The sequence below is a fragment of the Choristoneura fumiferana genome, chromosome 15, assembly GCF_025370935.1.
Source record: "Choristoneura fumiferana chromosome 15, NRCan_CFum_1, whole genome shotgun sequence".
NCBI lineage: Eukaryota > Metazoa > Arthropoda > Insecta > Lepidoptera > Tortricidae > Choristoneura > Choristoneura fumiferana.
This window is the reverse complement of record NC_133486.1, coordinates 14997745-15011281: the sequence shown is the minus strand read 5'-3', so window position 1 is coordinate 15011281 and position 13537 is coordinate 14997745. Positions and strand designations below refer to the sequence as shown.

Below are 13537 nucleotides of genomic sequence, written 5' to 3'. Positions count from 1 at the left end.
GTGATTGGTCGGATTCGGCATTCAACACGAAGCCGATTGCTCTCCAAAGCCGCAAGAAAGTCCACGAATCGAGTTTACATTTAGGTTCCAGCTTCGCTAGAATTTCTGCCGAAAAATAAACAAAACCAAAAGTCTATATTGACGCAAAAAAAAAACGAAAGTTTTATTGGAAACTATTAAAGACAACTACTTCAAATTGGACCACTATCAATACATGTGTAAGTAGTAGAAAGATCTCGGGCGGGTCTTAATGACGCGTCTGGCATCCAGGTGTTCTAAGCGATGTGTTTCAAAATCTTTAACAGCCTTGCCTCTTTAACGCCCCTTAATAGGACCTTTATAACGTGTTTATAACAAAGTTTGGCTTTGTCATTGCCATTATTGCCATATTCGGGCACATAATAATAAATAAGCTTAAAGTTATGCCTTTGTCGGACACGACATGGAAGACATCATATCATCATCATTAGTTCAAATTTATGATGCAAATCAACCTCCAGATATCAGATACTTTGTTATGCACGTTCCATTCTTGGCGTTCTAGTTGCTATGTCTATTCCCGGCCGGTTGCCACGACAGATCGGGCTCTGAATCTATATCGATCGGATTGCGGGGCCCATATCGATACTTCGGGAGGATATAACGGTGATCGACTGAATTAGATGTTTCCCGCGTCTACCATACAGCTGACCCAGTTTGAGGGATGAATATGAGTAACTTACGAGGTGGAATGACAGCTTTATAAAGTAAGATTGAGTGGGGCTCGGTCTGTTAGTTTTGGCGATAACCTGTCAAAGTGATTTGTTACAATAAACATTTTAAATGGGAATCTGAACGTTTTGATAGTGGATGCAGCTCCAGCGCTACATTTTGAATAAATATTTGGGATTGCCGTCGATGTAATATGCTTAGGGGCTGTTTCACCATCCATTGATTAGCGATAACCGACGGTTAAATGTGATGCCGTCTCCGTCTATCCGAACAAAACAAATAGACGGCATCACACCTAACCGCCAGTTAACACTAATCAATGGATGGTGACAGCCCCTTGATTTTTTTTACCGTTCTACTCCGCTACTACAGGAACACAGTTCATTCAATTGGATCTCCACATAATAACGCCTGAAATCAATCAGGTATTAAGATAAATTTAAGCATTACCTTCAGTTCTGAGTACAATCAAGCTTAAAAAAGTATCAGCAGGGTGTCATCTATTGGGCAGTATCTCGACGCACTTGTACGTTTACCTTACTATTGTTAATTTATTTATTTCCAACCCATAATCACCTTTGGCTTCTTATTCCGTGAGAAACACAAGTTAATATCAAAGTAGGTCGTAATTTTTTTAGGCTTATTTAAAAAAAACCACTAAGGTAACACGTTTTCGGCTGATACTTGTTGATGCCTTATCTTTTATTTGTTGATCCTAACTCCTATACTTGTCTTTTTCAGCTACGTGAAGAGTGGGAGCGGGGCCAGGAGGCGGCGCTGGACGCGGCGGTTTGTCCACACGACGTGGCCACGCTCCTTAAGGAGTTCCTGAGGGATCTGCCTGATCCACTGCTTTGCAGGGACCTGTACCCCGCCTTCCTGTGTACACAGAGTAAGATATTATTTATTTTCAGCTATCTGAAGCTTAGTAGAGCAAAGGTTTAAGGGGTCATCTTAAGTACTTAAACTTGAATATTTTACTACTGTATTGCTCCGCAGGTATCACATCGTCCTTCACCGAAAAGCTCATGGTTAATGTGTAGTATAAGTATATCAATATAAACTCAGATTTGCGAGCCCGGAATTGAACCGACGACACTGCTTGAGAGCCCATTGGTCGAACCACCAAGTTAATTTACTTTAGCTACTGAAATATGGCCAACAACAAGAGATTAACTAAGTATAGCACGAGAAAGAAAAGGAGCGAGATATTATTGAAATATCAGACAATAATGAAGTCTATCTCGTCCTGGGCTTTACTTTATATTTCCAATATTTTTTTTCCAGAAATCCGCAACCGACGACTCCAATGGGAGGCCCTACGGATGATCGTACAACTGTTGCCCACAGCGCATAGGGACACGCTGAACGCATTACTCTCCTTCCTGTCGCAGTTGGCTGCCCACGCCGAGGACGACAGGCAGCCCGGCAATAAGATGGATGCAGCAAACATAGCCACCATCTTTGCACCTAATATACTGCATAAAAATAAACCTAATGAGGCTGCTAGGTGAGTCGAGCATGTTTTAGGCTACTAGTGCTTTTGTAAATACCATCACTGCCAAGAAGAATGCGTCGTAAGAGAGGAAGTTGTGTATGTGACTTAATAATGGGGGATTTAGGCCCCTTCTTCCTCCAAAGCGTAGGGCGTAGGGTTAAAATGAACTTGCTAAGACCTACTCTCAGTCGGGTCAGGCTCCTCCCTAATATCGCTTTTGATCCGCCACTACGCGCAATGGTATAAATTTAAATCTACAGTTTTACTATTTAGCTCAGCTTGGAGTCGTAAATTTTTAGGTGGACTTATCGCGGGGGGCGCACACGAGAAACTGTTAAAAAACCGTTAAGTAAACGTACTGCGGATAAAAACAAATAGCATAAAACTAATGTTTATTCATTGTCATAGCTCTTTCTGATGTCTTACCTCGATCCCCCTCGTTTCCAGTGCAGAGCAACTCTCGGAGCGCGCTGACGTCATCAACGTGGTCCGGCAACTGATCGAGCGGCAAGGCGAGCTGTGGACGCTGCCGGCGGAGCTGCTGCACGAAGCATACATACACCTGGCGCATATGGCGCCCGCGCACCTCGACTCCTTGCTGCTGAGGAGATCAGAGTGAGCAATTAATATCACAATATCTGACAGTACAGTTTGTTTCTTGCGGAACTTTTTGGCCCGCACCGTGAAACTAGGAATCAGCTTGCAGCGTCAGTATTTCCGGTCCAGTACAACTCGCGGATCTTCAAAAAACGAGCCCACTGCTTTCTCAAAGGGCCGGCAATGCATCTTTAACTCAACTTATCCTCGGGCGGAGGGGATTGCTCTCCATGAGTATAAATTTAAAAAATATGTACGCGATTTAATCACGACCATATATTGGTAAAATTACCTCGCCATTTCAGCCATTTTCAGCGGCGGTAAGGAATAAATGAAGTTCACGGGGGTATAATTCTTTAGCCGCGTGTCTTTTTCAAAGCATCATCTTGACTTTGTACCAGCACCCTATCATATCACACTGACAATGTTCGACAATTTTACCAAATTTTCGTCCTGAAGGCTACATCTGTCACTGGATAGATAATAAGGATTAATTAGTTCTCCTTAACGAGTTTTCAAGCGTGTTGATGTCTCTAAACTTTATGTCCTTATATCCCATTCCAGATGTGCTGCGGAAGCCAAAGAATCTCTGGCAGATAGCGCGGCGCGGCGGGTGTGGTCGCGCGAGCAGTTCCTGCACGGCGCCGCCGCTACCGGCGGGCCCAATATGTCCACGCCCAGGTAATAACGGGAAACTCAGTTTCGTTTTAATCTTCATCTACATCAACCTTACCTCCACCTTAATCTTAATCGCCGTCCTCATCTTCTCTCTCAGTATTCCACTCATTTTTATTTTCATCTTCAATTCCCAAAATTGTCATCTTAATCCCCTTATCTTTATTTCCATCTGTTTTGTCAAATTCATTCCACCCTGTATCTTTATCTTTGATTTTATCTCCATCCTTCGCCTCATTCTTCACTTTATCTTCATATATCTATCTTTCACTTCCTCAGCCATATCAGTAATATTTTTATTTACATTAGTAGAATAGGAAAATCCTCAAGTTGCTCAAAAGATTTTAAATGTTGAAGCGAGAAGACTTACTCGCGGAGTCGGCGGACGCGGGAGAACGCCTCTGATACCTCATCGGGATCCATTTCCTCAGCCATGACCATAATGACCAGGTAAGTCTACCACTGCGACCACTGAGCACTGTAAGGACACACTGCAAATTCAACAAGATATATAAACCAGAGAAGAACCAAAAGTTTCCATGCAAAATTAGAGCTATGTTCAAGGTCAAAAGTCAATTATGAAGATACGCCCTCATTTAATACTTTTTATTCTTGGCTGTAAAGCCCGGTTTAGATCTGCAATTAAAATCTTGCAAGTTGCATTACCTACATTACGAAGCTGTAAAGCCAATGAGTTTGTGGTGGTCAATCGAGCGCCGCGATGTAGTACAATGTGCACGATTTTTCTAGCACATAGACTGGGTTTGATATCACACAATGCTCTAGATTGGTGTTGTAGGTAGATATTAATATCACAAAGGATGTGGAACGGCCTTTCTAGCAATTAGTAGTAGAAGAAAGTGGGTCAGCCAGCGTCACCGACGTAGCCAAGCGAATTAGCTCGTTGAAGTGGCAATGAGCAGGCTATATAGCACGGAGAACACATGACCATTCGAGCCGAAAAATTCTCTAATCGAGACTGCCGATCGGGAAGTGCAGCGTATGACGTTCACCAAAGAGATAGACGGAGAACCTGGTTAACACCGCCGGTTCATGGTGGATGTAGGCCGCTTCCGACCGAAGCAACTGGAGGTATATGGAGGAGGCCTATGTCCAACAGTGGACGTCCTACGGCTGATAAGATGATGATGAATTCAGCCCCTCATTTCTTCTAATTACTCTTGTGTCAAGATTATAACCGTGTAATGTTGTAGCAGGGTCCGAAGCAGCGTGGAAGAGTGTGGCAGTAGCGGCGTGGTGTGCACGCCCGCCTCCGCCACACGCACCGACTCCGCGCCTGACTCCAACGACTCTGCCAGCGACTACAATGAGGTCAGTGGCTACAACGAAGTCAGTAACTATAATGAGGTCAGTGACTACAATGCGGTCAGTGTCTAATCAGTGACTTCAATGAGGTCAGTGGCTACAATGAGGTCAGTGGCTACAATGAGTCAGTGACTACAACGGTCAGTGACTATAATGTGGTCAGTGACTTCATGGAGGTCAGTGACGTTAGCAACAGCGTGACAAGTATGGCGCGCATTTTCGCGTTGGAGTAACCTGACGAACTTCTTACTAGCATATTGAATTAAAGTATCAGACAGCTTCACAAGCTTTCCCCTTAACAAGTTTTAATCAAGAACTTGCTTCAGTCGTCACAACATTTGATAATGCATACAGTAGCCGTATTGTCAAACGTCCGGACGCTCGCGATATTGCATTCACCGTCTCTTTCTACCATCATCCTACACTGTGTGACAAAAAGAAGTGGTGGAAATATTTCTGATTCTGAGTCCATAGACAATAAGACATCAGTGTAAAGGTAGAGGAGCATACATTCAGTCAGCAAAGTATTAGTTTATAGATATAGCAAGTGCCACGAGAGTTGAAGTGAATGATTACACACAACAACATGAAGAACTAATTGCATAAAAGGAGAATGAATGAAATGAATGAGAGAATGTCAAAATCCGGCTGTCATTATGACATGACAATGTTCTTGTGTGCGGGACCTCAACTCTGGTGTCACTATAGTACAATCGACGGAAACTGAATCACGAATCAGGGTAGAACCTTTGTGCTACTTAATTGACATCTATACATTTGCTAAAGAAATCAGCGAAATTAATTATGAAAAGTTTCCACCCTAGTACGTGAATCAGTTTCTTTGACTGTAGAAGTAACCTTGGTATCCTCCGCAGACGCTGGGCGGCTCGGACGATGATAGCTACGTGATAACTGCGTCGCTGCACATCCCGGCCGCGTTCCCGTCCCCCGCGCCCGCGCGCCCCGCCGCGCCCCCGCGCCGCCGCTCCACCTCCGGCTCCGAGTCTTCAGGTCAGTCATGATACCCTGATACTTTTGATTCGATAACTCGCGTATATCCTTACTTTTATTAAAAATGCGAAGTTTGTTACCTCATCACGCTTAAACCGCTGAACTGTGTCCGTATTTCAGTCTGCGGGCGCTCGTGATCGCATTCACCATCCCTTTCTATCATCGTCCTACACCGTGTGACGTGACAGAAAGAGGTGGTGAAAACGATCGTGATACCGAGTGCGTTAGACAATAAGGCCTCTGAGTAGATGAAATTTAGTATGGCCACAGTTTAAAACCCTAAAAATAAACATAGTTCTCATGAAATAGCGAGAAATTAATTCTTGGCATTTAAATAATCGACCCCCTGTTACACTGCTTCTTCTTCAGTTCAGGAACAGAGACAACATAGACACCTGTCAAAAACTGGTCAAAAAGTAGTAAATCAGTAGCTAGCTACATATTAGTAATCTGTGTAAATCAGGCCCTGAAGGTTTATATTCGACGAGGGTCTGTTTTTTTTTTTTTTTGTAAAAAAATGTGAATTATAAGAAACAAATTTCGATATTTTTTAAATTCCTAACAAATACTTATTTTTTTGACAAACAAGACTAAAATACAGAGCCGGTATTGTCTAACGCGCTGCCGTTCGAACTTCCAATCACCGTCTTCCTACCCTCGTTTTATACCGTATGACATAAAGAAGTGGTGAAACCGATTGTGGTTCCAGGAGTATTATACAATAAGGCCTTTTATTTTATTTCCCGCATACGAGTTCACATAGCGTTATGTTATGTCTCCAGCCAAGCGCGACTCGGCCGTGGGCTCGTCGCCGGCGAGCGCGTCATCGGCGTCGCCGCCCGCGTCGCCGCCGCCGCCCGCGCCCGCGCCCGCGCCGCTGCGAGTGACGCTCACCGCCGGCGGGGAGCTGCGCCGCCCCACCGACATCGACCGGCTCATCTCGCTTGGGAGGTACGTTACCACCTATCACTACCACTTACCACTTCGGTACCACTATGTTGCAGCCGAGCGCGACTATGCTACTGACTACTGGCTCGTCGGCTATGGGTTCGTCGGATCATCCTTTATTTGGTAGCTAGCCCTTAAATTGGCAGAGTGCCACACAAGACCCATTATTCAAGACTATCTTTTTGTATTTTTTTATGTAGAATTTTTTGGACTATAAGGTCCGACGAGGCTTGAATCATGAACTTTTTTCAATTTTGACAATTTAAGGGCTAGCTACGAAATGGGCATTGTGTTTTCCCATCTTATCTGCTTTTTCTTCCGGTGCCCTCTCCTATCGGAGGTCGGCGATCATTAGGGCTACCTTAACCTTAGAGACTGCCGCTCGAAAGATGGATCTGGTACTCATTCCGAACCAGTCTCTAAGGTTTCTTAAACAGGAGGTATGTCTACGGTCAGGTGGTCTGCGGCCTTGTATCTTCCCCTGGATAATAAGCTGAAACAGACCATACTTGTTGTTGCGCATTATATGCCCCAAATACAACAGCTTCCTCAGTTTTATAGTACGCATCATTTCCAAGCTTTAATACATTCTCCGCAATACCGGAGACTCCTTACTCTATCCGTCCATGATATCTTTAACATTCTCTACCTGTTACCCACAATTGGAAAGCTCCCATCCCATCTTATACCATCTTATACTAGCTACCAAATGGGAACGATTTTCCAATCTCTTAGCCAGATTTGGTAGCAGTACAAAAAGGAAAAATAAATTGTTGATCCAATGCGAATGGTCAGATTTGATAATCGTCACATCATTTAAAAGATACATTATCCATCATCATCATCATCTCAGCCGTAGGACGTCAACTATTTGACATAGGCCTCCCCCATAGACCTCCAGGTGCTTCGGTTGACAGCGGCTTGCATCCACTGTGAACCCGCGGCTTTAACCAGGTCATCCGTCGATCTCGTTGGTGGACGTCCAGCGCTGCGCTTGCTGATCCGCGGTCTACGCTCTAGAACTTTTCGGCCCCAACGGCCATCTGTTCTCCGTGCTCATTGCCACTTCAACGAGCTAATTCGCTTGGTTATGTCGGTGACCCTTGTTCTTCTACGTATCTCCTCATTTTTGATTCGATCCCGTAGAGAAACCCCAAGCATAGCTATCTCCATAACTCGCTGAGCAACTATTTATAAGGCCTATAGTGAAGCACCACGTCCGTCGATTATCCATAGGGTTTGTTTTACTTACATAAAATTCGTAAATTTTAGAAGTCCAAGTCAAAACTCACGACCCTTTGTTTGAGAAGCTATGAATCAAATCAAACCACTAGGCTACCGCGGCTTTTACAATTTATACCATGGTTGCAATAAATAAACGATTTTTTCTTTGACAGAGAGCGCAACACATCGGACGCGCGCGCCGTCGTGCTCCGCCAGCACGACGAGACGACCGTCACGCGCACGCGCGCGCGCGCCGAGACCAGGAAAGAAGATACCAGAAGAGAGGAAACGAGACAAGAGACCAGACCAGAGAGGAAGGAGGGCACGCTTTACAAGCGAGGCGAACTCATATCGAGCGCTCGCTCTCCACCCACGTGACAGATTATATAGTGCTTTTATACATAAACGTCTATTTATCATAAAGTATTTTAATTTTGAAGTAAAGGATGGTACAGCTGTGTTTTGTTTTCAGTTTTATACCTGGGTAATCTTGGGATAACTACTTATTGCAGGTAGTTATAACTCCATTGTTTGGGAAATTATCTAAGCCTTATATTATATGCACTCTTGTGTACAAAACGGCTATTAATTAAATTTTGTTTTTGGCTGTTTTGTTTCGGACCTTTTTTTGTTTTTTTTTTTTTCGTAGAAACGTCGTCGTTATAAATACCGGAGTTATTTAGGGACTCGTAAATATTTGACTCGCGTAAAAACGCGTAATTGAGTGTTCAGATATGTTTGAACATCTAAACAGCTCTGTATTTTATGATGGCAGCTTGTCATGTAAAACGTATCGGTCATGGAAGTATACTCAAAGTCACGGTAAAGAGTGGCATAACTCCATACATGGCGCCGGGATGGGGTGCAAAGTGCATTTGTATCATCCTAGCAGAAAAGAAAATACATAGAACAATATTAGGATACATGCAGATGCAAGATGTAATGCACCCTCCCGAAAATAATCCCAGCACACTTTTACCAGAAATTAAACAACCAACTGCAATGACCACAATATACTCCATGATTGTTTGTATAGACAGACAGTTTGACAGTTATTTTCTGTGTAGTTTGTCCCGCATGATGATCGCCCCGAGTTTGGACACGTTGTCTTGGTACTCGGTCTTGCCGAGAGGCGGTACCGCTGACGACGTCTCTGGAAGAGAAAAGTGGAATTTTAAAACGCAGAATATAATATTCCTTTGCTCTTTCAACAAGTCTTTTGTTTTCAAATGTAATTCCAGAAAGGCTCAGAAGAGCCTGGGCTCGAAACCAGGACCATTGAGAGTTTGAGAGGCCATAAGACGACACACTAGACCACCACGACTTTAACTGCTTCTTACTCTTGCAGTACGTCCGGAGGTGACGGAGGTGGCGTGTCACGGAACAGATCTTGTGCTCATTTTGAACCATCTTCATTTAGATTTCCACTGTTAGTACTACCTAATCAAAAACTGTTTTCGATAATGATATGACAAGGTCTCCAATGGGGCTTGGTGGCCCTTTATTGTCACAGGACCCTAGACTGCAGCTCAAAAAGCCGTTATTTAGATCCGCCCCTGCCCTAACCTGATAACCTCGCTTTATTTGCACAACATCTGCATGGAGACCGATTTCTCTATTTTGGTGGCCCCACGCCTATACAAGGTTAACTATTTTTGGCACTTACCGCATTTGGCACGAGGATCGCTGGCTCCCCCAGTGCCCTGTTTGGATATAGTTTTCGGGTGGACATGCGCTGTTTGGGCGCCACCCGGCACGGGTCCCCGGGAAGCCGCATCGGCTGCGCGCACGGCCCGGTGCCGCTGTCGTCTGCTGCCCGTTGGAGACCTTCGAACTTGGCGCCAGGACCTGTAGAGTCAAGTCATGTTAGTCTTATCTCGATAGGGGCTTTGATGCATCCGCACTTTCGCAGCCGCCGTTAATCCCGAACTTCTGTCCAATGCTGCCCAAAGCAGTTGAATTAGGTAAACCAAAAAGCAAGCAAGCAGGTCACCTAAGATTGTAGGATTGCAGATGTAAAATAGTACAACGTTACAATTAAATAAATTTGTTTTGACCTAAACTAATTGGTATGCTACATCTACTTAGTATGGTAGGTAATGAAAGGGTAATAAGGAGGAAGTTACCAGACTCGCAGAAATCCACCTGGTAGGTGGTCTTGTTCCGATCCCGGTCGATACGCTGCTTCAGTTCTGGAGAAGCCTCGTTTTGCAGTATGCTGTACAGCATGGGATATTTGGATTGTAACTAGAAACAGAACAATTTTTATAGAAATTCAGGTCTCGACTCTTCTAAAAATACCTCACAATGCGGATATGCAATAAGTAACTAACCAATCTAATTCAAGTTAGAAAATACAGTTATTTTAGTTTTTAGGAGTACCCGAGCGTCCACAGACGAGACTAGACTTTACAAGCGTAATTGATTACACATTGAGAACACTTCTGCTAAATAAATAAATAAATCTTGCCTTAATATCGATGTGAAAATTACGCATTACCGCCTGAAGAGGCCACAGTTAAAATTTATGTGAGGTTTCTCCCTTAGGAAGCATACCCACTAAAAATTTCGACGTTTACCCACTACCGTTATGGGAGCTCCATAGGATGGGGCGCATGGGATACTCCCTGAATATTTATCTTGCCCTACGGTCACTGAAATATCTATATATAACGGTAGTATCTTGCAAAAGTTGTAAAATTACATTTTCCATCCAATCTATTGGTTTTCCATCCAAATTTGATATTGAAGTTCTTGAAGATCTGAGAAGATCTGATATTGAAGCATTTTTTAATTTAGGAAAAAAATGTTTATTGTTTACCTTATCAAGGAAGGCGTTAGGCTGATCATAGCGAGACGTGTCGGTTTCTGGACTGGCGCCTACTTTGACAGGATATAGTTTAGGGTCCAGCAGAGGACCCATTATCTGTAAGAGATTTAGATTTAATTTATTTATTAACACCAAAGATAATATACAAAAACTTAAGCATCAAACAACACACACTACTTGAAACATGAAAATGATATGAAATGTGCAAAATTTTGATATTTAGCGTCACTTCTTGTAATGCACTAACATTATGAGGACTTTATTTTATGAGGTCAACAACGGTAACTAGACAAAATGGTATAGAAAATTGGTAAAGCAATTTTATTATTTTCAATAACCAATAGAAACGCTTCATTTACTTCGCCTCGCTCCGCTCAGCTGTTTCCACCCAGAGATCCTCTGTGTATGCACAGAATAAGTTATAGTACATAGTAGTGTAAGGATGTGTAGATGAAGCGATTCTATTGGTTAATGACAAACACAACCCTCGCAACACATCCTCACACATTATTGATGGAAACGCTGCTTAAATAAATGCACAAATGACTGCTTCTGAATCTAACTTCTGAACTGAAATTAAGTTTTTAGCGATTCTGTCTCTAAATGCAACATTAACTGCTTTTGAACTAACAAAAAATAATCCAATTAACTAGGATATTGTGCCTCCATGACAGCAAACATACGGTAGGTTAAATGATGATTTGGTAAAACAGCGTTTGAGCAGTGAAGGTGTGCTGAAGATCGAGCTCTGTGGCGTGCCATGGGAGCTCTGCCTAGCACTTCTACTGCTAAAAGTGGAGTGACACAATCTGATGACAAGTGCTTCATGACCAAACGTTGCTTACCTCATTCCTACTCCACCCGCCCTCTTTACCCGGCGGCAGCTGCGGCTGCTGCCCTCCAGAGTATTGCGGACATCGGCAGTCTGGAGGCCGACTGTGCTGCATGCATGCCTGGTAGAACGCAAGTTCTTCGCCTGACAGTTTTGGGACCCTGGATTATGGCTATCTATTAGTACTTGCATTGAAGGCGGGTTCAAAGTGCCGCGAATTTGGTAGTATAGCGCCAATATCTGACACAATAAAGCGTGCACAAATATCTGATACGACTCTATCTCTAGGGTCGGTAGGTCGTGTTAGATATTTTTGCTCGCTCTGCTGTGGCAGATATTAATGTAGGTAACTGTACCAATGAGAATATCTCAAAAAGTCAAAGTGTTAGATAATTCTGTCGTTGCTTCGAGAAATGCTTTCCGACGCGCACGTTGGTGGCAATTTTGACTGTACCGTTATGGTAGAAAAGTATGTACTTATGAAATTCCGGATCGACGATTACAGGTCGCACTTTAACCAGGTCATCCGTCTATCTCTTGCCGATCCGCGGTCTCCATTCGAGAACTTTTTAAACCCAACCGCCATCTGTTCTCCGTGTTATGTGTAAGTAAATTGTCTTATTGGTTTACTAGCCATAAACTAGGTATTATGCATACTAACTCAGCAATCGCCCCGCCATGGCCTCCCCGCCGCCAGACCCAGGCAAGTTGGGCCATAGGTAGTCCTTCCTATACGTTGTCAGATAATGATCCATTCTTGGTTAGTTTGTACACGGCTCTTACCCACAATTTTACGATAGATTTTTATTTTTGTAATTTTTAAGTATTTTTTACGAAACTTTGGTTTTACTAGGTCATTGTTTTTTTTGTTTGATTAGCATTTTGAGGACTGTTGAGTTTTTGATTGTAGCTTGTCATGTCTGTCATCGGTAACCACAAACCTTTTTGGTGAAATAAAACTTGATGTAAAACTTTTTGATTACCTATAAGTAAATCTCGGTTAGGTAAGGTATTGTCACTCTATGACCAATATAGACGGACTGCATTCCAGCTGCAACGTAACTGCCAACTGCTGACTGTCCATACATTTCAATTGCAGCAAAGAGTATTAGTATTGCAGTCGGAGTACAGTTGCAACGCAACGATAAAAAGCGTACCTATCGAACTGCAACGCAGACAACGATAACAAAAAGCTAGCTAATAGAACTGCTATAAGGTTTTCAAGGCTATATATAACACTTTAAAAATGCTAAGCAACATGAACAGCGAAAAGGCCGGTAGCTACGTGATGACATACACACACTCTCATCTATGAGCGGTACGGTCTGGTCCTATAGGTATAGGTGGTGGGCTATTGTCTACCTGATTTTTTCTGTTTTTGTAATGTCTCTGTGTATTGGTATCATTGTATTGTATATATATACTACGAGGCGCAAAAATTCGAACTTCGTATCTTGCTGTCCCGCTGACGCTAATAGAATTTAATACGAGAGTGAGAGGGACGGTAGGATACAAACTTGGATTTTAGAATTTACTATTAGCCCCCCTGTTCGCTAGGATTTTTCGACGTTCGAACCAGTGAGCAAGAATCACTACGTCGAACGTGCAGACTAATCCTAGATGATGTGGCAACAAAGCTCGCTGGACTAAGTACAACAAACACCACGTCGGGTCACGATTAAAACTTCGAACGTTTTTTAGATTATCCGATACGATATCGGTATCGGACGCCGATACGATATCGGGGCAAGTAAAATGTATGAAATACGATCCGATATCGAATCGAATAATCTGAACAGGAACAATTTTCATACATTTTACTTGCCCCGATATCGGTATCGGCGTCCGATACCGGTATCGGATCGGTTAATCTGAAAACGCTCTT

General features: G+C 43.2%; 1 protein-coding gene and 1 pseudogene across 4 annotated transcripts in view; one reads left to right on the top strand and one right to left on the bottom strand.

The window, feature by feature from the left end:
* The window catches only part of LOC141435472 (uncharacterized), a 59142-nt gene extending 50694 nt beyond the window's left edge, over window positions 1-8448 (top strand). The window contains exons 6-14 of one of the 4 annotated variants that reach the window (XM_074098156.1): window positions 1453-1603; window positions 1999-2221; window positions 2657-2824; window positions 3371-3487; window positions 3839-3931; window positions 4699-4813; window positions 5683-5818; window positions 6601-6769; window positions 8164-8448. In XM_074098156.1, coding sequence (XP_073954257.1) covers window positions 1453-1603; window positions 1999-2221; window positions 2657-2824; window positions 3371-3487; window positions 3839-3931; window positions 4699-4813; window positions 5683-5818; window positions 6601-6769; window positions 8164-8368 — 1377 coding nt within the window. In that variant the 3' untranslated portion in view covers window positions 8369-8448. Of the gene's footprint in view, window positions 1-1452; window positions 1604-1998; window positions 2222-2656; window positions 2825-3370; window positions 3488-3838; window positions 3932-4695; window positions 4814-5682; window positions 5819-6600; window positions 6770-8163 lie in introns of all 4 variants that reach the window. The other 3 variants (XM_074098155.1, XM_074098158.1, XM_074098157.1) reach the window with 3 other exon arrangements.
* A 540-nt stretch (window positions 8449-8988) lies between these two features.
* Window positions 8989-12571, bottom strand: LOC141435480 (uncharacterized; annotated as a pseudogene).
* Between the last annotated feature and the right edge of the window lie 966 nt (window positions 12572-13537).